This window comes from Furipterus horrens, unplaced genomic scaffold, assembly GCF_987537825.1.
Source record: "Furipterus horrens unplaced genomic scaffold, mFurHor1.1.pri manual_scaffold_4, whole genome shotgun sequence".
Taxonomy (NCBI): Eukaryota; Metazoa; Chordata; class Mammalia; order Chiroptera; family Furipteridae; genus Furipterus; species Furipterus horrens.
Window position 1 is genome coordinate 16,205,445 of NW_028327174.1, and position 27,007 is coordinate 16,232,451.

The 27,007-nt window shown below is 39.4% G+C and overlaps 1 protein-coding gene across 1 annotated transcript in view; it reads right to left on the reverse strand.

The window, feature by feature from the left end:
- Positions 1-27,007, reverse strand: part of ANO4 (anoctamin 4) — a 185,058-nt gene that overhangs the window by 48,899 nt on the left and 109,152 nt on the right. The window contains exons 8-13 of the mRNA XM_090275360.1: positions 23,008-23,114; positions 15,844-15,899; positions 12,570-12,691; positions 8,464-8,598; positions 7,311-7,407; positions 2,995-3,055 (exon numbers count right to left, since the gene is read on the reverse strand). Coding sequence (XP_090131486.1) covers positions 2,995-3,055; positions 7,311-7,407; positions 8,464-8,598; positions 12,570-12,691; positions 15,844-15,899; positions 23,008-23,114 — 578 coding nt within the window. The remainder of the gene's footprint in view (positions 1-2,994; positions 3,056-7,310; positions 7,408-8,463; positions 8,599-12,569; positions 12,692-15,843; positions 15,900-23,007; positions 23,115-27,007) is intronic.

Genomic DNA, 27,007 nt, shown 5'->3' on the forward strand with positions numbered 1-27,007 from the left:
ACTATTATTATAACATTGTTACTGGCCGTTCCAGATCTCTGCAGAAGGCATAGCCCTATCTACAAAGAAACACCTGGGGTAAATCATTCTTTTTCTCATTCTTTTCCTGGGGACAATATACAATTTAAGTAAGCAATATGTTGTCAACTAAAACAAAGCAATTCAGAGGATAAATTATTCTAGGCTTGCATTGCCTGCAGTGAACCTAAACTGTTCCCTTGTGCCCAACGGTTATTACAAAACATCTGTCAGAGGCTTACTGAGTACCTTCCAAAGCCCAAGGACTGACAAATAGCCAATCCACCTACTCACAACCTCAGAACTTCTCAATGCCATCCTACATGCAGCCACCACCAATCAATCAGTTGAGTTTGGCAGGGATAAAATAAAACCGATTTATTATGCCCAGCATAAGACATTCCAACTTGCAAGGAAGGTATGCAATCCCCTTTGTGACAGCAGCATGGGTGAGGGGTGGGGATGGCGGCCTCTGCCTTACGAGCAAATGGCATCACACCAGAACTTTACTCTTACATATAAGTTCAGAGGGAAAACTGTGGGAGATGGAAACATTATTTCAGTTAAAGTATATCTAAAATGGGTGAAATATTCAAGTGGGTAAGGGGAGCTTTGTATGTTAACTCTTCTAGAATGCAATTCTCTGTACAAAGGCATTAACTCATTACACAGTAGACTAGTAGCCCAAAGCAGAGCTTCCCCATGAGATGACAAGAGTAGGCAGGCTATAGGTCTGCAAGAGGTAATAATCCCTTCAGCCCACGGGGTGGCTAGGGCTGGGGTCGCTTGGACAGTATTATCCCATGACCTGAGCGGGTTCCTTCCTGTGTATCAGTACACTGTGCAAATATTACCCTTTTCTATATGTGCTATGACTTGAAAATGTTTGAGAATCACTAGTTTAAGAAATAAATATAATTTTAAAAGTCTCCTCACTTGTAATCATGGCAAAATTTAAAGAGTGGGTGGCTTATTACGTTTCCTGCTCAGGGCTACCAATACTAATATGGTCTAGAAAAACCAAACACACATTTGTGATCTGAGAGCTCAGTCCAGTAACCAAAACTCTTATTAATGCTTAGCTTCCTTTGTTTGCAAGGGAAGGACAGAGACGCACGGATAGTGAGGGCTTTCCACAAGGCCCACCAGGGGAGGCAGGAGTCACATGGGAATTAAAGACGAGGCCTCTTCAGAGAGAGGCTATGGGAGGGAGCCAGTGACTTGATAGACCTTTGTCCCAAGAGACCCTGGTCTTCACACTGATACCCCACTAATAGCATGGCTTGGCTACACTCTCTCTTGCTTCTCTCTGGGGAATTGTCCCACGTTTTCTCCCAGCTGCCTACTAGTTGTCTTCTGCACCCAGCATTCTGTATCTTTTCTACTAGTTCTTTGTTTCTGCTTCTCTGTAGGTTCTGATTTCTCGACTTCAGTCTTCTCATAATTCTTCCCGGTCCCTATTTCTACATGATTATCAATCTCAATCTCTCTCTTCCTCCCTCACACTCTCTCTGCATCTTTCCCTGTCAGTTCCCACTGCCACGTCCCTGTCTCTGTCCACACTTTCCAATCCATGTTCTTAAAAATGCAGAACCTCAGGTCTTCTCCCAGGCCATTCACCAACTTACAGTTTGACTGATCTTGAATCAAATACCCACTGGCTGAAAGGGGCTAGAGTCACAGACATAAAAATATATCTCTTTAACAGGGCTGTGATGGTTGGGACAACTTTTCCTTGATAATCTCTATGTAGGTCAGCCTCCTCAAGGGAACAATGTTTTACATTTCCAATTGTCAAAGAGCATTTAAACACATTCATCCCATAAACAAATCCTTTGGGTAATTTTCTTCTATTTTCCTTCTCTCTTTTCTTCCATTCATCCGTCCACCCACCCACCCACCAGATATGAACCTCTCTGTCTTTAGAAGAAATGCATGAGGTCTCCAGTAACAATAATGGCTCTTGAGGATCATGAACCTCCAAGGAAACATAAATTATATATACATATCATTATAACTTCCCCCCAAAATGATATAATCCAAATGCTCGGAAAGTTCAAAGAAGAAAGACATCTTCTAGCTGGAGCAGATGACATTTCTGCTGGGCCCTGAAAGATAGGAAGATTCTGATATTCATCCCACACAGATGGAACAACATGAGTCTAAGCCTCTAGTTAGTAGAGTTTGGTAACATCAGAATTCAGATTTGGTATTTTAAATTCTAGAAAAAATACATAATCATTGAAAAAAACTCAAATCCAACTGAAAAGATATAGTGTAAAAAATTTGTCCCTGGTCATTGTTCATACTTACCCTTCCATGAATTCTCCTCCCCAAAGGTAACCAGTATTCATGGTTCACTATGAACTTGTCCAGACTCTTTTCTACACCATTAAGTTAAAGCTTTATACTTCCTTGACTAGAAAGAGAACCATTGAAATAGACCCCATTTTACAAAGAAGTGGGTTAAGTAATTCTTTAAGTGAAACTTCCATCATACCTTGTTATTATGGGGTTGTTGGCTTGCTCTTATATAGAAGGACTCAATTCAGCCTTTTAAGTAGCTCTTGTTTATAGGGGATCATTTCGACCAGAAGTGGAAGAAAGCCAGAGGTGGGTACTCATCCATTAGCCTGATGAAAAGATCCTGCTTACCATAGAAAGTCCTGTATTCACTGAGGTGGGCATTGAGATATCACTCTACCTTTCAATGTACCATAAGCGTTATTTTTGTCTCCAACAATGGAAGGCTGATGAAATTGTTGAAGGTTAAAACAAGAGAAATTTGACATGTTTCTTTTTTACAGTATCACTTTTTAAATAAGCCAAATGAATTATTTATCAGCTTGTGTCTAATAGAGCAGGCAACTGAACTGACTCCAGCTTCTTCCTTTCACATCCAAAGTCAGATTTCTAAAGGAACATATCACAGAGCATATGAAGGGATCTCAAGTTACATGGATGTTGAACACTTACCCCAGACTGCCATGAAAACGGCAAAGAAGACAGTGGCTCCATTGTCAAAAAGGTGGGTGACCTGGGAACAGGATGAGTCAGAGTTAAACTAACTTTTTATATGTTAGATTCCAATTCACAATTTTTTTTCAAGTTCTGTAAAAACAGATGTGAAGATACCATAAAATTTTCAGGATTTCTTTGGAAGATACTCCTGTTGGATCATAATCAAGAAGAGAATTTCTCTAACTGTGAAGTAGTTTGGATATGGAAGAGAGAATTTATTCCCTTTATGCGGGTACCAGCTAGTTGTACATTTATCAGCAGCCCCACTATTGCTACTAAGAATTTCCTTTTGTGCACTATAAAAACTATTCTATGTTGACATATGTACATAGATAAATTTAAGACCAAGCAGGTATTATTGTTGCTGCTTTAAAGGTTTCTGATTTCCCAAGCACTGTTTTTTAATGCTCTATTTATTCACTTTGGAAATATAACTATTATGTGCGTAGTTTTGAGCAAACATTTTCTGGGCTGCCCTCTGGGTTTCAGCATTATAAAGAGGAGAGAGCAAACCATTAAAATAATCTACTTCCATCTGTATTAAAGTCTTGGGTAATCATTATATTTACCTACTACACATAACACAAGATAGCTAAGCAAATACTTTATTGTTAGAATAATATATTCTATCGCAAACACCACAGCAGAAAGCAAAAATAATCTTGCTGCAAAACTGCCAAGCTCATTTCTAACTCCAGGGTAAATCACACCAATATCATGCCACATTGAAATGATGTAAACGTTCATAAAATGTAACTTTTTTTTTTTGGTGCTTTATAGCTTGCTATAAAGTACACTTTACTGCCCCTCGGAGAATGTGCCAAGCATAAACAGATCTTTTCCTGCTCTATCAGAGTGTGCAGTACTTCACAATTTTCCAACCATTTATGCTTTCTCTTTCTCTCTCTCTTTTTTTTTTTGAACATAGAAGAGAAGGCAACATTCAAACATCTAATGTGAGACAAAAGTCTAAAGCTGATTTATTTCATAGGCCATTGGGTGCTCAGCATCCAATCAAGCCTGGCAGTTCCAGTGGCTTGTGGTTGCTGTGTGCTCTCCGTTAGGGTATTCGCTGGGCATTGGCAGAGCTGTAGCCAGCACTGCTGGTGTCGATTCTGGAATGGATTGTGATTACTGATATTGCTGGTTGCTCATATCATCTTTCCCTCCTTCTCCAGGTTACAGATCTCTCCCATGCAGTTCACTGGGGGCACAGAGTTCATACAGAACCACTCTGACTCCTTCCCTGGGATATGTATGCCAACATTTAGAGAGAGACATTTTCCTGCGGTAGCTATCAATTTGAGAACATGTGAATCAGGAGGGTGGTGAGTTAATAGGGACTTCTGGTTCCTACTAAGATGGTAAGGTAGCATAAGCTGATGGATCCCTCTGCCAAAATCAATCTTACAGAAGCAAGGTGGTAGATTCTAGGAACCAATACCCTGAGAAATACCAGGGGAGATGGAAGGTTGCTTTTAACTGAGGGTGTGAGGGTGGGTGGGTGTGTGTGTGTGATGGCGGTGTATGGGGAGAGTTAGGTAGCAGTCCCCAACCAGGGTGACAGCACAGTTTAGAGAAATACCTAAGTTCTATTTCAGCCTCTCCCTCAAGGGTCATTGCATGACTGATTTCCCCTTCCTCAGAAATCTGCTGCAATAGGCCGGGCTGGTGTTCTTGGGGTAATATCAGGGACGCTCAGAGTCCTGCTCACCTGAGCAGATGGTGACAGTAGGTGCTGCCATCACAGGTCTTCCCTTCTCAGTGCATTGCCTCTCAAACCCCAGGGCTGGTAGATTACAATCAAGGGAGATCCCTCCCCCCAGTTCGTCTCTGTTCTAGGCAGGTTTAACAAGGCAACTCCTACCAGAAAAGTCCTCTGGAAGAGTGGCAGCACACAGTGATGTTTGGGACACATTGTCCTCTCCTCTCTATAGACTCACCGGGATGGAAGATCTAGAACCTGGCCTCTGACCTTTACCCAAAGTGCTCGTTACTTCCATGGGACAAACACCTGCTGGCCAAAATTATGGAATATGTGGGAAGACAGTTGCCTCCCCCAAATTTGAAACTAGGCAACATGTATCTTCTGAAACAGAAGGAACATATAAGCCTGGAGCTATGGGAGTCAGCAGCCCCTTTTTCCATCACGGGAAGAACCTGTCTGCGGAATGATGATGCAGCAGATGGCAAGAGAGCGACACCTAGGGGCCTGGAGGACTGGTTCCAGGCATGAAGCCCTTGTGCTCAGATAGTATGAACTACATCGGTGTCTTTTCCAGGGAAATGAGCCAGTAAGTCCTTTTCTTCTTAAGTGAGTTAAAGGTGGGTGTCTGACCCTTGTGAATACAAGGGTCAGGGAGAAAACTTCCCGATCAGCAGAGCAGCCATTGATTAAATTGATTCCAATGTCCTCAGTCACAGGAAATCAGTCTGGCATTTCTGATAAGTTTTTCTAAATAAAAGTCTGTATAAGTTTAATTCTGTCATTCTGAGGCTTTTTAGACTTCCTTTTACTAAGTTTCTAGGCAAGACCAAACTTAAAATCCATAATCTAAACATCTTGTGACTCAGCGAGGCACAAGGACATAGTTTGTAGTCAGATAAACCAAGGCACAGCTATTTACTGCTTCGTGGGCACAGCTATTTACTGCTTCGTGATCACGGATGAGTAATTTTTTGCCTCTCTGTGTCTCTGAGAAAAATGGGAATAATAACATCAAGTTTCAAATTGCTATGAGAACTAGAAAGAATAAATGTAGGTTGCCTAGCTATATTTATAGCATTATTGTTCTAGATGCTACATTCAGTAGGGTAACTGCCCAAAGAAGCCCCTATAAAATCTGATGATCCTTTTAAGGAATTATCTTAGATCTCCTAAAGACAGAACTTCACTCAAGGCACGTATTTCCATGTAAAAAATAAATCATCAAATATTCCCACAGCAACTACCACCACCAACTGGGTCTCTGAGATTCCCCCAAAGCAGGACTTTTGTACCTGAATCACTCAGGCTTAACTCACAATCTATAAACAGAAACTAAATTGTTGACAAAACTCTTTTGATTTTCATTAAAATCTATATTTCCCTAGTTCACTCTGTTCAGTTTTTCCTCATCCACTCAGGTCTATTTGTATGTTCTCCAAAAGTACGGAGAGTATTTTGTGCTTTTCTGGTTCCTTGTTGCACATACCAGGAGTCCAAATCTTTTTAAAATCACAGCTGGCTGCTGTGGTCTCAGCTCTGCACAGGCTGGCCACCTGCAGTGCTAAAGACATCATAGATTGGCAGGGCCCTGGGCTGCCTATCAAATGTTCTCTCATTTATAAGGAACAAAACTCTGCAATGCCAACAGTATAATCAGATGGATCCAAACTGCAGTGATCGCAGAGGTTCAATAAAATCTGCATATCTAGAGTCTGGGAAAGTTGATAGGCAGTGGGTCCTGGAAAAGTCTTCATCAGCCCATACTTTAGCCATTGCTATGCATTAGTGACACTGCCCCTAAGTAAAACACCATAGGAATGATTAATATGTCCCAAGTTTTAATGAAGGCACAGCATAGGAAAGGGAGATGCAATAACCTATCATAGACATGATGGTACTTTATGTTTCTTTGGTTCAAAACACTTTCATGTGTACTCTCTTTGGTCCTCATGACATATCATGGGGGGAGAGGGCAGGTGTGCATTTCAGAGATGAGAAAGCTCAGCCTCAAAGAGGCTCTTCCTACGCAGAGCCAAGGAGGGAAAAGTAGCTGACCTAGCCTTGACTCTGCCTTTTTGCCAATAATGATGATGCAAGGGGAAAATGATGGCAGCTCTCATTTACTGATATCTTATCATTCACCAAGCACTTTGCTCAGTATGCATTTTATTTTAAAACAACTGTGTAAAACAAGCATCATAGTCTCCATCTTACAAATGAGAAAACTGAGGCGCAGAGAGGTTAAGTAACATGCTCCTTAACTGACAAGTGGTGAAGAGCAGAGTCAAGATCGAACCTTTCTCCGACTCTAACAACTGTGCCTTTTGCACTCTGCATGCTGCAGCTTAGTGTGATAATAATTAGAGCCAGTACATTTAATACACGTATATGGTAAAAAAGATACTTGAATTAGAATACTGAGCGATGGAGGCAAATCTATCCTACAACATAAACTTGAGAATCAAAGCCCAGAAATGACAGAGAGAATATGGTTAGGCCTCTGTTCCTCCAGGGAGTGTATGCAAAAGTCAATCAACCTACAATGCAGCATATGTGAAATCACCTTGGCATAAACGCAGCTGTCTGACAGCCTCATGAACGGACAGTATTTATCACACACAGGACACATGATGATATCTGTAGCTTGGCAGACTTCTTTACTGGAAAAGAGAACAGAAAAGGACTGCTTTTTTGATGATATAAGAACACCCTCTCTCCCAATTACATGAGAATATTCAACCAGTAAATAAGATCCAGTGGATTACATTTTTGTCCTCCAAAGCTTCTTAGCCTTAGCTATAAGGACGTCCCTGCACAATTTAGTAATTTGATAAACCTACTTATTTATGAGGCTGTTTTCTTGTCTTTACATATTAACAAATTAAACTCAGAAAAATACACAAAGCAAAACATTGATTGTCATCTCCCAAATTATACAAAAGTCAATCACAACACTGCACAGCTTTGAAGCAATGTCACACTGAATCATGAGAACAATGAGATACTTAAAAGTGCCTGCCTCAATTTCTATACACATAATAATGGAGAAATACATAAAAATATTAGGGATTAGTTCTGGGAGAAAGGTACATCTCATTAACAATTTCACCAGACAGTAAAATACATTTGGAGGCAGGACGATCAATGACTCGTTTTTATTTTTGCAATCATTTCTAAAAGGTGCACTTATTATTTAAGAGCACTGTCCAGCCTTGTAATAAGATCTCTGTGAATACCTTAAATTCTCTTTTGGCGAGAGAGCCAAGAGAACAAACATCAACACTGAATCATCTGGAAGGCCCCAGCACTTGGGTGAGATGTCTTTCTGGTTTAGGTTTAAATGGTCCTCGTACAAGCACAGAATTTATACAAAATAATTGTAACCTCATGCTTTTTCAGTGTTAGCAAAAAGAAAAAAGTGAAAAAGTCAGAAAGAGCAAATTTTACAGCGAATGGAAGAGATTTGTTCTGTGGCCATATCATGGTTTGTGTGTCCAGAAGTACACACTTTGTTTCCTTAGTGGCTGAAGACCATGGCAGAGAGGGCATTGAATGGGGAGACTTCGTAAATTGAGCCTTTGAAATTTTTCCAAGAGGAGACTGAGAAGGAAGTTAGGAGGAAACGCAAAGTGGGCCCATGGTCTGTGAACACCCCCAAAGCACACATAGCCATCATTAAATAAGAGTAAGGGCAGGCTCCCCCACGCTCCCCGTACCTGACTTGGCAGTGATCCAGAGTGATGACGCCATACAAAAAGACAAAGAGTCCAATGAAGGCAGCTGGGAAGAGCATGCCAGTGTACCAGCCCAACCAGGCAAAATACAACCCAATCTTCTCTCCAAAGTACCGCCTGTGTAAGACACAACAGCCTTACAAGTTACAGTGAAGTGTTCAGAGTTCGGTATCACAACATTTTTCTCAGTCTTTTCCTTTGTAGAGGCCTTGCAGAGAGACATGGAGACAAGGTAAGCCAAGAGAATGGGACATTTGACCAAATCTAGGCTCTGGGCTTAAACTTCTTCTACTCTGTATCAGAAACAGAAGGAACCCTTTTTATAAAACAACATATACAAGCTTGCTCTGAGAAAATAGAATAAATCCAAGTCCATGCAGGAAAGTAAAGTGCTGTTATTAACCTAAGACCAGAATTTGAAAAGTGGGTGCCAACATCTCATTTTTGCCATTTCTGAGTGTATGTCTGTTTGTAATGTATGTATTATCATTATGTGTTTGTTTAAAAAAGGAAACAAAGTTATTGTGAAAAAGTTTAAATATCCCTTTCAGAAGGTGAAGGGATTAGCCAAATAACATATATGAATGATCCAAGGACATGAAAAACAGTGGGGGGATTGACTATGGGAGTGGGGGTGGCCTGGGTGGAGGGGAGCAAAGGAGGAAAATTTGGACAATTGTAATATCATAAGCAATAAAATATTTAAAAATATATCCCTGTCATTATTTTGTAGCTTTACCAGACATTTACAATGCTTGAACCACAAGATACTGGAAAGAAAAAAAAATTATTTACTGAAGTGCAACATGAATATGAGATGTTAGGGAAAAATCCAGCCATTGTTACTATAATGAGAATAGTTTGTGCAACATTGTTGTACCCTGGCAGTCAAGGAGAGTGGACTGGAATGTGCATGTATGAACAATGACGACTTCACTGTACTAGTCAGGGGAGGCGGTAGATGCCATTGAGTGAGCACATGTACTGTGTGGCCATCACGTTAAAAATGACTGAGCAAGTAGAGCAACAGATCTGCATCAAATTTTGCTTTAAGCCTGAACATTCCTCTGTGGAAGCTGTTGGGATGATTCTGAAGGCCGCGGCTATGGGTAACTGGTAATTGGCAGCTTCATCACAACAGCGCTCCCACTCATGTATCACGTCTTGTGCAGAGCTTTTGGTGAAACATCAAATCACCTGGGTGACTCAGCCCCCCACAGCCCAGATTTGATGCCCTGCAACTTCTGTTTTTCCCCAAAACTAAAATCGCCTTTGAGAGGGAGATTTCAGACCGTCTATGAGATTCAGGAAAGTATGACAGGGCAGCTGATGGTGATTGGTAGAACTGTGTGAGGTCCCAAGGTGCCTACTTTGAAGGGGACTGAGGTGTCATTGTCCTATGTACAGTGTTTCTTGTATCTTCTTCAATAAATGTCTCTATTTTTCATACTACATGGCTGGATACCTTCTGAACAGACCTTGCAAATACTTAGAACAACCTTCCCTTTTAAGGGATAACTTATAACAGGCTTTTATATCTATCTCTATAAAAGTCTTTTTTGAGGTTAACCAGGCTACTTAGTGCCCTGGATCTGTGAGGTTTGAAAGTGTCCAGGATATTCCTTGTTTGTTTGTTTGTTTTTAAGTTTCTTAAACATCAATAGTATGATTAACTTGTGTTAGAATACAAACCAAATTGTGCTTTCTGTGCCTTTCAACTGCTACGCTTCATGAGTTGGAAGGTAATTATTTCTTAGCACAATGTAAGAATATTCTAACTAACTTTTTCATTCTCATTCTAAACAAATGTTGTTGACCATCTGTTTCTAAATACTGACTGCGGCTTTCCTTTCAGAATGTCCAATGGCTCCTAAGAACATGGGATTCTTTATCCATCTTTATTCAACAAATAAAGAATATCTACTATGTACCAAATACTGTGCTAGGTGCTGAGAATACATTGGCAAAAAAGATAAGTTTGGTCCCTGCTTCTATGAAGCTTGCTAGGTAATAGGGGAGATTCACCTAGATCAATTAAAGAGAGAAATTTATAATTACAATACAAAACTAAGAAAAGAGCTAAAAAGGAAAGGAATGCAATTTTATCAGCATATGTAACAACCCCATTTGACCATGCAGGTCAGGGAAGCCTTCTTTGAAAAGGTAACTATTGTGCTAATGAGTGAAAGTTAGCTAGGTGGGGTTGGTGATAAGAGAGTTTCTAGCAGAGGAAAGAGTATGTACAAAAATCCTGTGGTAGGAGGGACCAAGTGCAGCAAGGGTGGTATGACTGGAGTATTGAGAACAAGGGGTGCACATGAGGTAGGTGAGGGCTGGGCCTCAATAGATCTTGCATTGATCTTTGTCCTGAGAGAAATGGAAACTCATGCAAGAGTTTTAATAATCAAGGGACATGGTCAGATTCACATTTCAAAAAGATTACTCTGTCTGCAGGGAAGAGTATGGGTTGGAAGGGGCCAAAATGAGAAAAGGGATACCAGGTAGGGGACAACAGCCTTAGTCTGGGTTATAGGGGAAGGAAGCAGTATAGCAGAGGAAATGCTAGGAGTGGTCAGATTGGAGAGACATGGAGGAAGCAAAACCTATAGGCCAAGGAATATTTTAGAGACCCGATTCCCTAGATGCTCCACAATCTCATTCTACTCAAATCTTGCTTGTGCTGTTCATCACCCTTCTCTCTGGCCAACACCAGCCCATTGCTCTTCCAGGACTCATCCTGGCAGAGACCCCGCACAGAGGCGCTGACCCACACTCATCCTTTCCACTTTTCTAAATTATTATAAAACTCACTGCCTCCATCAGATGGTTTACCTAATTGTGCATAGTCTGGTATTATTTTATATTTGTCTCAAATAGGCAGGGCCTGTTTCTCTAAAGGAAACAGAGGTTCTCAAAGCCAGAGACTGTGGCTTCTGCGTGTCTTTGCCAATAGTACTTGGCCTTGTACTAGAAACTCAATGGTCAGTTAATTAATACTCATTGACAAACTGCAAAGTCTTAATCAAAACACTGTCACAAATAATATGTTTTGCCTGGGGGAACTTTCTGTAATTTTTAATCAATATAATGCTGTAATATTAAAGTGAGGCTGGGAAGAGAATTTGCTTTTATTTTTTCCCTCCACTGTTTTACTGTGTATTGAAACTAGTCAAAGGAAAATAATTTCATCTCAAAAAATATTTTCCACTCACCCAAATCATTTGGATTGTTTATTTTACCAATACAAAGAATGGGACACAATTCATCAATGCCCTTGAATCAATAGGAGTAAACATGTGGTAACAAGGACTCTGACAGGAAAAATGGCTACCCAGGGAGATGAAACATAAAGTGAGTTGTCTTACTGCCTCTGGGCTCATTTTTTGGAGGGCCTCTGTAAAAGTGAAACAAATCCAGCTAGTCTAGGAAATGAGACATAAATTTCTCTTTAATAAGGAATCCATGGCGTGTGGATTGTCGCTACTGAGTCTTAATAACCAGTCTCTAAATAAATAATGAGGTGTCAGAGTAGAAAATGCCATGGTGGAGGGTGGGGCATACATAGATGCTTAAAAATACATTTTCACTGCACAGTTTGCATTGGTTAAAAGCTGATATACTCTTTTGGCCTGCTGTATTAAAATAATATTGAAAGGTTATTGGTTTCAAATGAAAATTAAAATAAACATGCAATGTATTAGCATGACAGCCCCTCATATTTATTACTTACATCATAGTAACTAATATTCCATTTGTCACTGATATATGTGAGCAGTGTTACCTCTCTACCATTGTCACTGATGATCTGTCAATAAGTCACATGGGTGACATGCTCCTTATGGAGTTCATGGGAGGTCTGGCTAATCTCACTGGCCCCTGCTAAAGCCTTTTTGGAGGAAACACCATCCTCATCAGAACGAGTTCTGATTTACCAACAACGACCCATGTGCTCTGAGAGTCACCTTCTTGGGAAGAAGCCAGATTTGAGAGAGAACTGTACACCTCAGACCGTTTTCTCTTGTCCCAGCAGACAGTCTGCCCTAATCCTTCTGTGTAAGCTTTGTTTGTGCAGCTGGTTAAAAACTCACCTTACAAGATCCAAAGGCTGGTATTTATACCACACGCCCCAGGAGGCCCAGCACTCATAGAGCAGGTGTCGGTGGTTTTCGGCTCCATGGGTTCTAATGGAGTTTTTACTTCTGTAACTTCCCTGGGACAAAGAACACCACTGCTCGTGAGGTGATACCCACACAAGCCACAAGGACAGTTAACAGTAATACTAGTCTCCTATGGCAGGAGTAGCAATAGAAGTGATGTGAGAAAAAAATGAATCTGTACTACGGAAGGAAAAGAAGTTGGATTAGTTATTCTGGTCATTATCTTGATTATCCTGTGTAGTAAGAAGCACGTGGTTGCTAGAATCAGGCAGGTTCAAGCAGAGTTCAAATTCAGTTCTGCTACTTTTTAGCTGGGAGACCTTAAACTCTCTGAGCCTTGGACTCCTAGTTCATAATGGAACTGATAATATCTGTCTCATTAGGTTTCTTCTGGGGTTTAAATGAGGCCATGCCCAAGAACTTACTACTTCTCTTTCCCACTTGTGTCAAGAGTACTTGGTAAACAGCCATAGCTGTAACCTTGTCACATGGCCTTATCTATGAGAAAACACTAGAATGTAAAAGCTGGAAGCCACCTCAAAATTGGAAAAATTCAACATGAATTTGACCTCCTCACTGAAAAAAAGAGGAGGCCAAGGCCAGAGAGCTGGGGTTTTATGAATTCAGTTCATGGCAATGCTAGTTTCACAAACAGAAAAGGTATTTCCTCGAGGTGAAGGGACTATGGGAAGTCGTTATTCAGCGGAAAGTAAACAGGGCCGAGAGACAAGAAACTTGGGTTCTAGTCTCAGCTGAACCACCAACTCCCTGTGTGACGAGAGGTGGGCTAACCTTTCTCTAAACCTCGAAATTTCTTTAAATTTTAAACATGAAACAAGGACACCAATATCTACCCTCCCTGCCTTCCTGCCCCTGAAGGGTGTTATGAGGTTAAATAATATAAACAAATTAACTTGAGAGTAAAAAAGTAAAATGAATGATTATGTCATTTCAGCTGCTATTATTAATCTGGACGATCTCTTAATAATATGGGGCTTTACCAAGATATGAAAACCACAGAAGCGGCCCTGTGTTACTCTGTAAAGTTTTGTAACTGGTCTCCTCAGACACCCTCTTGCCCACCACCCACTCACCTGCCCAGATGCGTCTGCCCACCTACCACTGCTCAGACACCGCCCTTACCATGGGAAAGGGCTGGGCAGTGGGAGGGCGCAGTCCTCACTGAAACTGTTTTGGCAATGCCGACTAATAACTACAGGAATCCATGTGATGTTTTGGTGGGAAATCTATCTTTTCAGTTCAGAAACACCTGCATGTGGTTCCAGAAGGGAGAAGGAGTAGGTAACTGGATGAAAGAAGGTGAAGGGATTAGCCAAAGAACATGTACAAGGGAGGACCCCCCCCAAAAACACCCAGAATTTATTTATAAAAAATTGTGTATTTATTCTTACATGTTTAAACTTCAGTCATCTTCAAAGTACTCTCCATTTGAGGAAACACACCTATCAAGACATTTTTTTTCCACTGCTCAAAACAGTTTTTGAACGTGTCAATTTTGATGCCTTTTAGTGCCTTGGCCATTTTTTTGTTTGACTTCTTCCACATCAACAAAATGTTTCCCTTTGGGAACTTTTTTTATCCAGGGAAAAAAAACAAAACAAAACAAACAAACAAAAACATTGCTTGGGATGAGATCGGGTGAAGAGGGAGGATGGGGCATGGGGGTCATACTGTTTTTGGTGAAAAACTGCTGAACAACCAACATGGTGGGCAGGTGGCCCTATAAATCACCCATCATGAAATGGGAAAACACATTGAAAGTCTTCAAAAAAAATTAACTGAAGCTGAATGAAGCCTCTCACAACAACGCCAGCTGGCACGCTGATACAGATGGGTTCCTAGAACACTCACCTAATGTGGGAAGCCTGTATGTACTACAAGGGGCCCACTTTCCAGAAGATAATTTTGTTTTTTTTTTGCATCCCCTCTTGTATGCATAACCCACAGACACAGACAACAGTGTGGTGATGGCCAGAGGGAAGGGGGTGGGAGATGGGTGAAGGTGAACAAAGGGGAGGGATAGTGACATCTATAATAGTATCAACAATAAAAATAAAATTTAAAAAAATAACCAAAAATGAATATATATTTTAAATAAATACAGAAAGCCATAAAAGGAAAAAAAGAACCTTTATGTCAAAATGTTTGCTTTCATGATACTAAAAGGATCATTCCAAAATTGTTTCATGGCAAACTGTAAATAGGGTCTCAGACCAAAGCTACTAGTTTTGTTAATGAGTAAGGTTTTAAAAATTCTAAATCACCTTTCACATCCTCATGGTGTTTGAAATAGAAAGAAGAAATATTGTTAGCTAAATGAAAAGACTTGCCATTTGGGGACAGTTGAAATTCTCCTCTAAAGTTTATCTGCAAACTGTTAACATTATTTCTAATAGGAGACTGTTCCTAAAATCACTGAGTAGTTTTCCCCTGGCCAGTTTGTGATGGTCTAGAGGGCATGCACCATAATATATTTATATTTGTATTCTCTTTCACATGGTGACAAGCATGGAGTAAGGGCACGATGCTGTGAAAAAGACAACAATCTCTCACCAATAATAAAAAATCCAGGTGTAAAGAGAATTCTGGGTGAAATAACCCAAAATCTAATGGGGAACTGGAGTTAAGGGTAATCACAGTTACATTCACAAAAGTCCTAATATATAACAAGGGCATGTAGTAAGAAAATAAAAAAGGAAAAAAAAGATAAATGCATTTAAAAATCAAAATGTATACATCTTAAAAGAGCAATGATAAGTACAATACTATTAATTTCCACTTACCACCCTTTGGTTACCAGACACTGCATAATGGCTTCCTCCCACTCTTTAAAGAATAACTATACAGTTCTTTGTCGCAGAGACTATATATTTCAGAAACATTTTCCCCCTGGGTCTAGTGACTCATGCAAATTTTCAATGCCTCATTAATTTTATGACTTGAAGTCCCTCAGCTATTCATGCTGAGTGACTCCTAGTTCAACTATTCTTGCAATTACATAAAAAGGCAAAAAGATATAAACCAACCTATGCTGGGTCACAAGGCAAGTAGGCCTAATTATCTACTGCACAAATTAAATTTATTCTGAACAAATGTCAAATCAACAAACTCAATTAATGACAATTCCCAGAAGCTGTTTCAAGAACAAGAAATTGACAGAGAAGGAGAAAAGGCAGGACAATACCTCGTGCAGAGGGAAGGCAGCTTCATAGGAGCCATTGGTGAGCAAGCGATTCAGACCTGAAACAACAGAAAGTCCAATTCGAATTAATACAGAGTTTCAACTCTCACAGCATTCAAGATTAATGTAAGGGTGGTACTTTTTGGAGAAAACCATCTAGGTTTTCAAAAGTGATGAAAACCCACCTGAGAATACTAGCAGAGTAGATTTGCTAGCTGCTGGGAAACTGGAATCAAGAGTTGGGAATTTTCAAACAGAAAACAAGGAAGCACACCTAGTACAGTGCTGGGCACAGAGACTGGAATGTACTGAGAGAAGTGAACGTATCTATCATATAAGAAAAACATGATTTTCCACCAGGAGCTCCTCTGTTTTTATCCAGAAGCTTCAAAGATGGACAAATCTAACCACTCTGCATTGGACTAGTGGTATGACTTTGGAAAAGTCTTCTTGTCCTCAGGTCTCCATGTTCTCATCCATAGTATGGGGGAGGGATATTAAATATATGGATACATCTCTTTTAAACAGCTTTATTGAGGTAACTGACATATAATAAACAGCATATGTTTAAAATATGCAATTTGAGAAGATTTGACTTGTATACATACCCAGGAAACCATCACCACAATCAAAAGAGTAAACTTATCCACCACCACCAAAGTTTGTCCTGCCACTTTGTAATACCCCACTCCTCCCTACGCCATCTCCAAGGCAAAGTACTCATCTGCTTTTTGTCACTATCCATTAGTTTGCATTATTATCTAGAGTTGTATATATAGAATGATACAGTACTTTAACTCAGCATAATTATTTTGAGATTCATTCGTATTATAGATCATTTCTTCCGATGGCTGAGTGCTATTACATCATATGGGTATATAATTATTTGTTTATCTAGTCCCCTCATGAGAGACATTTAGATTGTTTTCAATCTTGAGCTATTACATTAAAAAAAAGTGCTGCTATAAGCATTCATGTACAAGTCTTTGTATGGAGATCTGCTTCCATTTCTTCGGGGTAAATAGAAGTGGAATGGCCAGATGACATGGTAGATGCATGCTTAACCTTTTGAGAAAATGCCAAACTGTTTTCTGATGTGTTTGTGCAACTTTACATTTTCATCAGGAGCACATGAGAATTCAAGTTCCTCCAAATCCTTGGCAGCACTTGGTATGGTCAGTTTTTAATTTCAGTCATTCTAGCAGTCATGTAGTGGTAGCTCTTTGTTTTAGTTTGCATTTTCCTAATAAATAATGATGTTAAAGTCTTCTCATGTGCTTATTTACCATCAGTATGTCTTCCCTTGTGAAATGTCTGTCGAAATCTTATGCCCACTAAATTGTTATTATTGAGTTATGAGTGTTCTTTACATATTCTAGACGTCTTTCATTAGACGTATGTTTTGAAAAGTTTTTCTCCTAGTATGTGGCTTCTCTTTTCATTCTTTTCAAAATATATTTCAAAAAGCATAAGTTTAAAGTTTGTTAAGTCCAATTTATCCATTTTTTTCCTCTTATGAATGTGCTTTTCATATTATATTTAGGAATTCCCTAAAGGTCACAAAAATTTCCTCCTAGAATTTTTATAGTTTTAAGTTTTCAGTTATATCTATGATCAATTTGAGTTAATTTTTGTATATGGGTTCAAGTTTGTTATATGGGTATAAATTGTTCTAGCACCATTTGTTGAAAACAATCCTTTATCTACTGAATTTCCTTTGAGCCTTTGCCAAAAATCAATTGTCCATATGTGTGTGGCTCCACTTGATTATCTATTCTGTCCCACTTATCTGTCTTCACACCAAAACAATATGCTCTTTATTACTGTAAGCTTGCAATAATTCTTGAAATCAGGTAGCTAATACTTTAACTCTCCATTTGTGTTCTTTTTCAAAGTTATTTGGATATCCAAGGTTTTTTCATTTCCTTAATAATTTTTAAATTAGTTTGTAAATTCCCCACGCCCCCAACACACACATTCTGGGAGTTTGATTGAGATTGCACCGAATCCATAGATTAAATTAGGGAGAACTGTAACATTAACACTATTAAGTTTTCTGATCATGAGAAGGATATAGCTCTGAATTTATTTAGGTCTTAGATTTCTCTCAGCAATGTTTTGTAGTTTACAATGTACACATCTTACATATATAGTATTTTGTCAGTTAAGTATTTCATGTTTTTGCTGCTATTGTAAATGGTATTGTCTTTAAATTTTCAGTTCCTTGCTGTTTGTTGTTGACTTGTAGACATAAAATTAAGTTTTGTATATCCATCTGGTTTCTTGAAATAATGCTAAACTCATTAGTTCTACCAGTCTTTCAGTGGATTCCACTGGAGTTTCTATATAGACGATCAAGTCATCTGAGAATGAAGACAGTTTTACTTCTTTTCCAATTAGGATGTCTCATTCCTTTCCTTATCTTACTGTACAGGCTAGTAGAATGATCAATACAAGAGCAGACATATTTGAACTGTTCTTTATCTAAGGGGGAAAGCATTCAGTCTTTCACCATTAAGTATAATGTTAACTATATGTATTTCACAGATGCACTTTATAAGGCTGAGGAAGATCCTTTCTCTTTGTAGTTAGTAGGATTTTGTCAAATGCTTTTTTTGTGTTGAAGAGGTGATATTATGGTTTTTCTTTCTTTCTTTCTTTTTTAAAATTTGGTAATATGGTAAATTACATCAGTTGATTTTCAAATACTAACTCAACCTTTCAGTCCTGGATAAACCCTATTTGGTCATGATGTACTATAATTTTTATATATTGCTGGGTTTTATTTGTTAAACTTTGTTTATAATGTTTGCATCTACATTCACAGAGGATTAATTTTTAATTTTTTATTATTGTTTTTGCCTGGTTTTGGTACCTTGATAATACTACCCTCATAGAATAAGATGGTAAATAGTCTCTATTTCTCAATTTTGTGAAAGAATCTTGTAGAATTGGTATTACTTCTTTGTTGAATGCCTGATAGAGTTCACCAGTGAAATAATCTGGACCAGGAGTTTTCTTTGTGAGAAGTTTTGAAACTATAAATTTAATTTTTAATTATATATATATATATATATATATATATAATATATATATATATATATATATATATGGAGTCGGGACTAGTCAGGTTAACACATTTTTTTTTCTGTTTTTTCTTTTTTGATTGTTTCAGTTAGGACAGAAATTTTGTGCCTGTTACTCCATTTGGCCAGAAGTGGAAGTTTAATGTGTTCATCTTTAAAGTTTTTTTTCAAACAGAGATTTATGTTACTTCCTGAAATGTACCTCAGGAAGGATAACTGGAAGGATATCTCTCAAGTGGTTTATAAAGAAACGCTCTCTATGATTAGGTTCTGATCAGAGTCCAAAGTCTTAGCCTAATTGGAAAAAGAAACATGCAGTGATTCACTTTGTATTGATGGAGGGTCAATCAATGTTTAGGTACTTTTAATCATACTAACACAGTAATGTGATTTAAGATGCTTGACATTAACACTAAGTGTCTAAGGAAAGCATTTGAAATACAAATATCCATAGGGCTTTGTATTTTGTCTAGCACACAGGAGACCCTCAATAAATGCCTTTGTAAAGAACAAATAAATGATTGTGTAGAAAGCTCATGAGTTCTTGGAGTTTCTATTGAGAATTCCACATATCGCATCAATAAGTTTCAAACATCCCAGATATTTTTTAAAAAAGGATTCACATGGGCCTAAGAAGAGACTGATGACGACCTTTATAAGTTTATCATAATTTATCCAAGTCCTACAAAGTAAGAAAGTAGTTAATATTTGAAGTCTATCAGTTTACTAACTCCTTCCCTGAGCACCAATTTTGAAAATACGAATCAACTTCAAGACTTATTTTATGCATTTATATAAATCTCTGTTGCTCTGTCAATTGCTGTATTTTGAAGATGAATTTCAACAGGTTTGACTTTCACAGTTGCAATAAATTCAGAGTGAAGCTGATACACTCACATAGTGGTAGTTTACACTCCACTGAAATTCTCTTATGAATCATTTTTATAAATCAGTTTTTTGTTATCTAACCAATGCTGGCTCATGCAAGACACCACTTTCAGAAAGCAGTTCAGGCAGAAAATAACATTGGAAAGACATTAATTCTATCAATAAATCAATTATTCCTAATATGTAGTTTCTTTTATTTATGGAACTAAAGATGACAATGAAACATCAGGTTAACAGCGTTTGTTTGTAGTTTTACTTCATATTTTTTAGCATAATGCCTGATCCCGGGTTAATGGTTCATTCTGTAATTGCTTATTACTAATTTTCCAGTTGATCATTACTTATTTTCGAAACACCTGCTGTTCTTAAATAGAATTCTCCATTTTTCATCAAATGAGAGAACTACTAAGAAAAAAAATCATTTCTTACTAGTGATAACATTACACTTCCTGGGTTCCTTCAGAACATTTAAAATTCACTGTCTCTGCCCTTCTTTTGTCTTCATCTTGACTAGTTGTAAAAAATAGCCCACATTTTGGGATGAAAAATTAAGCACAATAATTGCTATGTGGCCTCGTTATACAGTTTTTGACTGTATAAGGATGCTACGGTTGGGCACTGATCATGTTAAAACATTTTCAGTTCAGTTCAACAGCACTTCTACAATATGCCAGATACTGTGCTAGGCAATGATGATATGCAGATAAATAAGGCAACTTATTTACAGTTAAGGAGCTTATTATCTAGACTAGCAAATTTCAGCTGAAGAGTCTTAAACACACTAGGGTGTCACGGTGAGTTATAAGGTGTGCTGCAAATTATAATATCAATATTATCAAAGGCAATAATTAAAAAAACTATTTGCATTTTATAAAATAATCTAGAATAATCACTTCTCTTCCACTCACTTGTTTTCTACTATGTTCATGAAACAATGTTAACTAAAAAAATATGATAAAAGTTAAGTGTAGCATATCTTAAGTTTGTTTTAAAAATCACATGGACAAATAAGGGAAAATATTAAAAAGTATTAATGTAACATTTAAAGTATTTAGCACACCAAAATGTTAAATTGATTCTCTTTAGGTGGTAGAATTTTCATAATGTCAATGAAAATAAACAATTAAAGATAATAAGAGAAGAGTCATAAATGATTAATTATGAGATAAACACACAAGAACAATTGCCATATGAATTCAGAGGAGGGACTAATTCCTTTAAACTAGAGTGGTCATGGAGGACTTTATACAGAGGATGTGTCTGAAGGATACATGACTTCTGCGGAGAATACGAGGATGTGCTAACCCATCCACTACTGATGTTAAGACAGACCTAAATCAGGTTCACGTCACCATTCCAGGTATATTCAGATCTGGACTAAGTAACTGTCTATTTCTCCCTATTGTATTTCAGTTTATACAGCTTGGGATCAAAGTAGTCTTGGTAGTGTCACCATACTAGTGACTCACACCGAGCTACATTCAACTAAATCTCTCAAGTCCGTTCCTCTCCTGATGCTGAGGAACATTTCTCCCACAGTGCCAGGGACGTTGCTTTGCTGAATCTGAGTGTAAGACTTTACATTTACAAACTACCAAATGTTATTTTGTTGGATTTGGCCGAGGTCCCAGGATCCCTGAGATCAGTTAGGCTCTTGACTCCAATGATCAACATACTGAATGCCTCCTTCCAGTCTCCACCCCTCCCGAAAGCTTGCTGACTGGGCTGTTGAGGCTAAGTGCCAGTTATCAGTTTATTGTCCCTTTGCTCCAAATGTACTTAATTGCCTGCTTTGCAATAATGGATCTGGACCTTGTAAATTATTTGTCCTCTGCCAGATGGTACAATGTGAAGCGATGTTAGCAGAAGGCACTGGAGGGACACTGGAGGAGGTAGGAGTTCGTCTTCCTGGCACCAGTATGCTCACCTCAGCAGGCTTCTGCAAACCATGGCTTCTCTGGTACTCGGCTCCTGCAGTGCGTGGGGGCCAGTGGCATGGGGACCTCCCCAAGGGCAGGAGTCCCTTTCACAGCCTCACAGAATAGTGCTGCTGCTGCCACACTTCCCAACGAATGGCTTCCTTGGAACCCCTCCAGACAGCTTCTCCAGGACTGGAGAGGACAGATTCCCAGAGAGTCCTGCTGACACAGCACTACCAGCCAACTGCTCCGCTGCCCAATGAACCACAGCGGCACCCTGTCCAAGAGGGCCTGACGCTCAGCTTTCCTGGGGGGAGTCTTTCTAGGGGTGGTGGCTGCTCCTCATACGTGTTATTCCTCCACTCTTTACTAGCCAAACCTCCACGACTCCAATCCCCTGTCACAGTTCATTTTTTATATTAAACTTTCCCTCTTCAATTATGTGGGATTCTTGTCTCTTGGTTAGACCCTGACTGATATAGGTCATAAATCAAACTATTGAAAAAATCTTGCTGGGACAGAGATAAGGCCAAAGCCACCCAAATCTTCCTGATAATATAATAATCTGTTTAATAAGGCAGGAAATTTGATAATATGGAAGAGTTCTCACAAAAATGTCCAAAATACAAATTGTGGAGGCCATTTAATGGGAACGGTGATTATCTGGATAATTTACTTATGCGTGACAGCTCACATCTGCACTTACAGCTTCCTCTGCCTGGAATGCCTACCCTCCAACCCTCCCTCTGCCCACACTGCCTCTCTCCTGTTGTGTCCCAGCTCAAATTTCAGCTTCTCAGTGAAGCTTTCCCCAACCATTCCATCCCAGCTTGAACTCATCCCCAGCCTTTCCCAGTTTATCTCTGAAAGATGATCTATTTGAATTTTTTCATGTTACTTATTATATTTACTTATTTATTGCCTGCTTTTAGTTCTTTCAACTTCAGCTCCAGGAGAGATCTGAGCATATCTCCCCAAAGTCAAGTCCAGTGCCTGGCACATAGTGGACATTCCACAAGTATTTGTTGAATTGAGAATTGAGAGAATTTCTTTATGATCTTGGACAAAGAAAATAACATGCTATTTTTAAAACAGATCTAAGGACGCTATTACAATAAGATTTTACACTTGTGAGTTATCCATTAAGGGAAAAGTTAAAGGTTTCAACAAATGATACGCATTTCTAGAATGGATGTTAACTTCACAGAACCAAAGGAAAAAGCTTGTAATCCCCCCACATCAAATGTAGCTTTTTATACTAATGTACTACTTACCAATTTTGTTTTTCCCTTCTTCATACTTTATTCTTTGTAAAATATGATGTACAATTCTACTTCTCGTGGCGTTGTTGAAGAAAGTGTCTTTGTTGTGTATGATGAAGCTGCACACATATATTGAAAACACAAGTTGAAGATTAATTGGAGGCGAGGAATCCAACCTTGGGTATTATTTGGTGTTACTCATATAGAGGTGTCTCCAGTCAGCCATAGAGAGGGGTAAGTTTAGAAGAACATGAGAGGGCCCAAAGGCCACACCAGGGGCAGGAAACTCACAAATCTCAGTAGTTTTGGTTCTCAGTCTCCTAAGCATAAACATCACTATGTCAGGAAGGAGACAGAGCTAAACAAAATTAAGAAACCTTAAAATAAACTCATAGCCAGTCTAGGCCTCATATCTTCTTTTTTCCTCAGTATGCTCATTAGATAAATTCAACTAAAAATGCATTTTGTTTTTATCTCCTCTTCTCATGTCTCCCATTCCTGATATTTTCAGAAATTTTATTATCTGAAACTGACTTGGGTGATGAAGACAGGAATTAGGTAATGAGCTCTTGTCTGGCTCAAGAGTGAGGTGAGCATCTAAAAATCACCTCTGTCCATTCCTTTCCTATAGTCTTTCCTGGATGAGACCCCTCCTCTAAAGCATATACTTCAGATCTCTTTCTCTCTCAGCCAGGGGCCTACCCAGCCCCCACAGTTTTTCACAAAGTTCATATACACACACCAACCATGACCTTGGGTTTTCCAGTAGGTGTTGCTACGCTCCTGAGAGGTTTTCCAGGTGATAGCTAGTTAGTTTCCCGGACCACAAAATCCAGCATGAAAGTGCCATGTCTTCCTCTCCCAGGAATGTGTTCCATGATGGAATAGTAGAGCTACCATAAGTATTGTATAATTGCTTCATAAATTGTGAAGTGCTCAACAAACTTTTATTGGGTACTTTGTATGAACCAGACACCATGCGAGGCATACCAATGTTGGTAGCAATCACCCTCAATATCCAACTTAGAAGTCCCCTCTCCCAGCAAGTCTCCCCACTCCTGCCTTGAAAAGAATTCAGCACTGTCTCCTCTGATTTTTTTTCTTATCTTGAAAACACACTAACTTACTGATCATTCTGCACTGCTATTTATTTTCAATCATTCGCTCAGCAAATGCTTACTGAGGGTACTCTGTAAGGTACCGATTATACAATAGTTAATAAAAGAGACAAGATTTTTGTCCCTGAGAAGCTTACAGGCTAGAGGGGAAGGCAAGCCATAAAGGAAATGAACATGATCCCGGGGCAAAAAATGGGCAGAATCAACCTCCTTGTGTGTGCCTCCCCCCCCACCCACAAAACTGCAAGCTCATTCAGTATGAAAGGCTGAATCATCATAATTTCTGTAGCCCTGGGATCTTGTGAATGCCTGGTACACCACCTGGGTACAGATTTCTGAATAAAATATTGCTGTTTAATGTTTTTCTTCAAGAAGATGGATTCTCAAGAGTTGTTCAGATTATGGGAGGAAGAGAGAAAACTAGCTTAGAGAAAGGGTGGATAGGAATGGGGTTTGGTTTGGGAAAAGAATTGGAAATGTGAGTTTGGGGTAACATATAAAGGAGAGAGAGGCCAGAGAACATAAAGGCAACATGTATGGAAACAACGTACAAAGACACATGAACTGCTTCCGTAGGTATTTTCCTCTCACTTTTACTTGTCATGGATTCTGGTACAGAATATTGTTCTCAGAAAAGGTCACTTGACTTGATGGATGAGAGAAAAATGCTATGTGGGTAAATGAGGGAGTCACAGCATTTATCTTGTATTTTCTACAGGGTTTTCCGAAAACATTTTATGTCATCAAGGAGGAAGAGAGGAAAACCAAGAGTTACCTCAAATGTGGTTTCTTTTAGTTTATCATCCTCTGCTTTTTCACCTTGAGACAGACCATTACATTTTAATACTAAATAAAGATGTCATAAAGAAGTAGATGACAAATTTAACAAGCCCATCTGACTCACAATTCCAGATGAACCCTGAAAGCTGACAAACACAGCCATGCCTGACCAAACATCCCAGGTTAAAGCTTATGTCCCTCCTCCAGTACATGGCTTTCTGCTTCCTTCTCCTGTTTAGCGCATTACATTTTGTAAGCTCAGGTAATAGTTCTCTAAAATAAGCACAACAGACAAGCTTCAAAATTGGGTTCCCTCTAGCCTACATACACGTCGTACCTGGAGCCTGGAGATTCTTTAGTGGGAACAAACACATAGAGCTTGGGCCAGGTGCTCAAGCCTATCCCAGATATGTTAACTCATTCAATCCTTACAATAACTCAGGCGGTAAGGACTTCAGAGCCTCATCTTACAGGGGAAGAGTCAGAGAGGTTAAGTAATGTACCCCAAATCACTCAGCTAGTAAGAGGCAGAGCCAGGATTCGAACTCAAGCAGTCTGGCTCCAGAGACTGCCCTCTTATCTACATCACCCACCTGCCTCCCTGGGACAGAACACCTGGAGGTTGGCTCTTATTGGGACCAGCCCAAAAGTGATTCTGTTTGGAATGCTCTGCTTGCTTCCAATCACCCTTTGAGCCTCAGCTCAGGGCACACCCCCCTACAAAGTAATGTGGGGCTATAAAAATGAAGGAAATGGCTTTTAGCTCCAACATCACTCTTGCTGTCCCTTAAGACTACGGAGTGAGATAGCCTCAGTCTAAACCCTGGCCTTGTCACTTGCTATGTGGTGTTAGGACCGCCCCTCACTTCTCTGGGTCTCAGTTTCTTCATCAGTGAAAATGGGGATGACACTGTCATCTCTCACAGTCATTTCTGTAGGATTTGATGAGATGACGAGCACAGCTGAGCCCACTGTCTGGCATTCGGTTAGCTCTCTTAGCTGTCACCCCTGCTGCCGCTCCTATGACATTACATAGACCTGTCTGCCTACAAGTCTGACTTATCAGTCTGAGCTTCCTGAGGCCAGGACCAGACCACTTATCTCTGTATCCCAGCCCTGATACGGGGCTTGGCACGTGACAGGTCCTTCAAGTTGGCCCAGATGAGCAGACCGTTTGAAAAACACTAGCTAGTACTGGAGGCTATGAGACAATCTCATCTCCTTATACCTTGGCCTCTACTCCTGCCTGCTTCCTGGACATCTATCCACTCACTCCACCTTTCCAGATGACATTTGAACCATTGTTTGGTTCAAATCTTTCTGCAGGGTGTGGAGCAATCTCCTTTTCTCTGTCACTCCTTCAAACATGAGCGCTAAGAGAAGAACAGTGATGATTTCCTAGGACATGGTTCTCAAGCTTTTCTTAGCCACTTAGCCAAAACCAACATTCTTCAAATGAAATCTCTCTCTCCCTCTCTCTCTCTCACACACACATGCATGCACGCGCGCACACACACACACACAATGGAAGCTGAGCTCTTCTGGCAAACATAAGACTCAGTGCTCAGTCTCTGAGGTATCCGGGCTCTGCACAGGCTTAAAAACTCAGCTCTGTTTGCACACATTGCTGGTAGGGCAGCAAATCGGTATAAATTCTATGAGAGCTACTTGACAAAGTCTATCACACTTCGGCATATATTCTCATTACTTACCATCTGACCCAGCAATCCCTTTCCAGAAATGTATTCTACAGATACACTCACCCACATGCAAAGTGACGGAGGTGCAAGAGTGTTCATTATGCCGTGGGTTATAGTAGCAAAAACCAGGAAATGACCTAAATAACTCACCAGTGGGGGATAGGATAAACAAATTATGGTACAAATGTCAATGAAATATTCTGCAGCTGTAAAATGATGAAGGGTGCTCACTGTAGACATAAAAAATCTCCAAGCTACTACAGAGAAAAAACAAGGTTCAAAAAGTCACAGAGCTTATTTGTGCCTAAGAGGAAAACATGTATAATTATAGCTATACACATACTGACATATCTTTGTATGTGTGTGCATAGAATGACCGAGAAAGGACACACGCACATCTGGAAACCCTGGTTG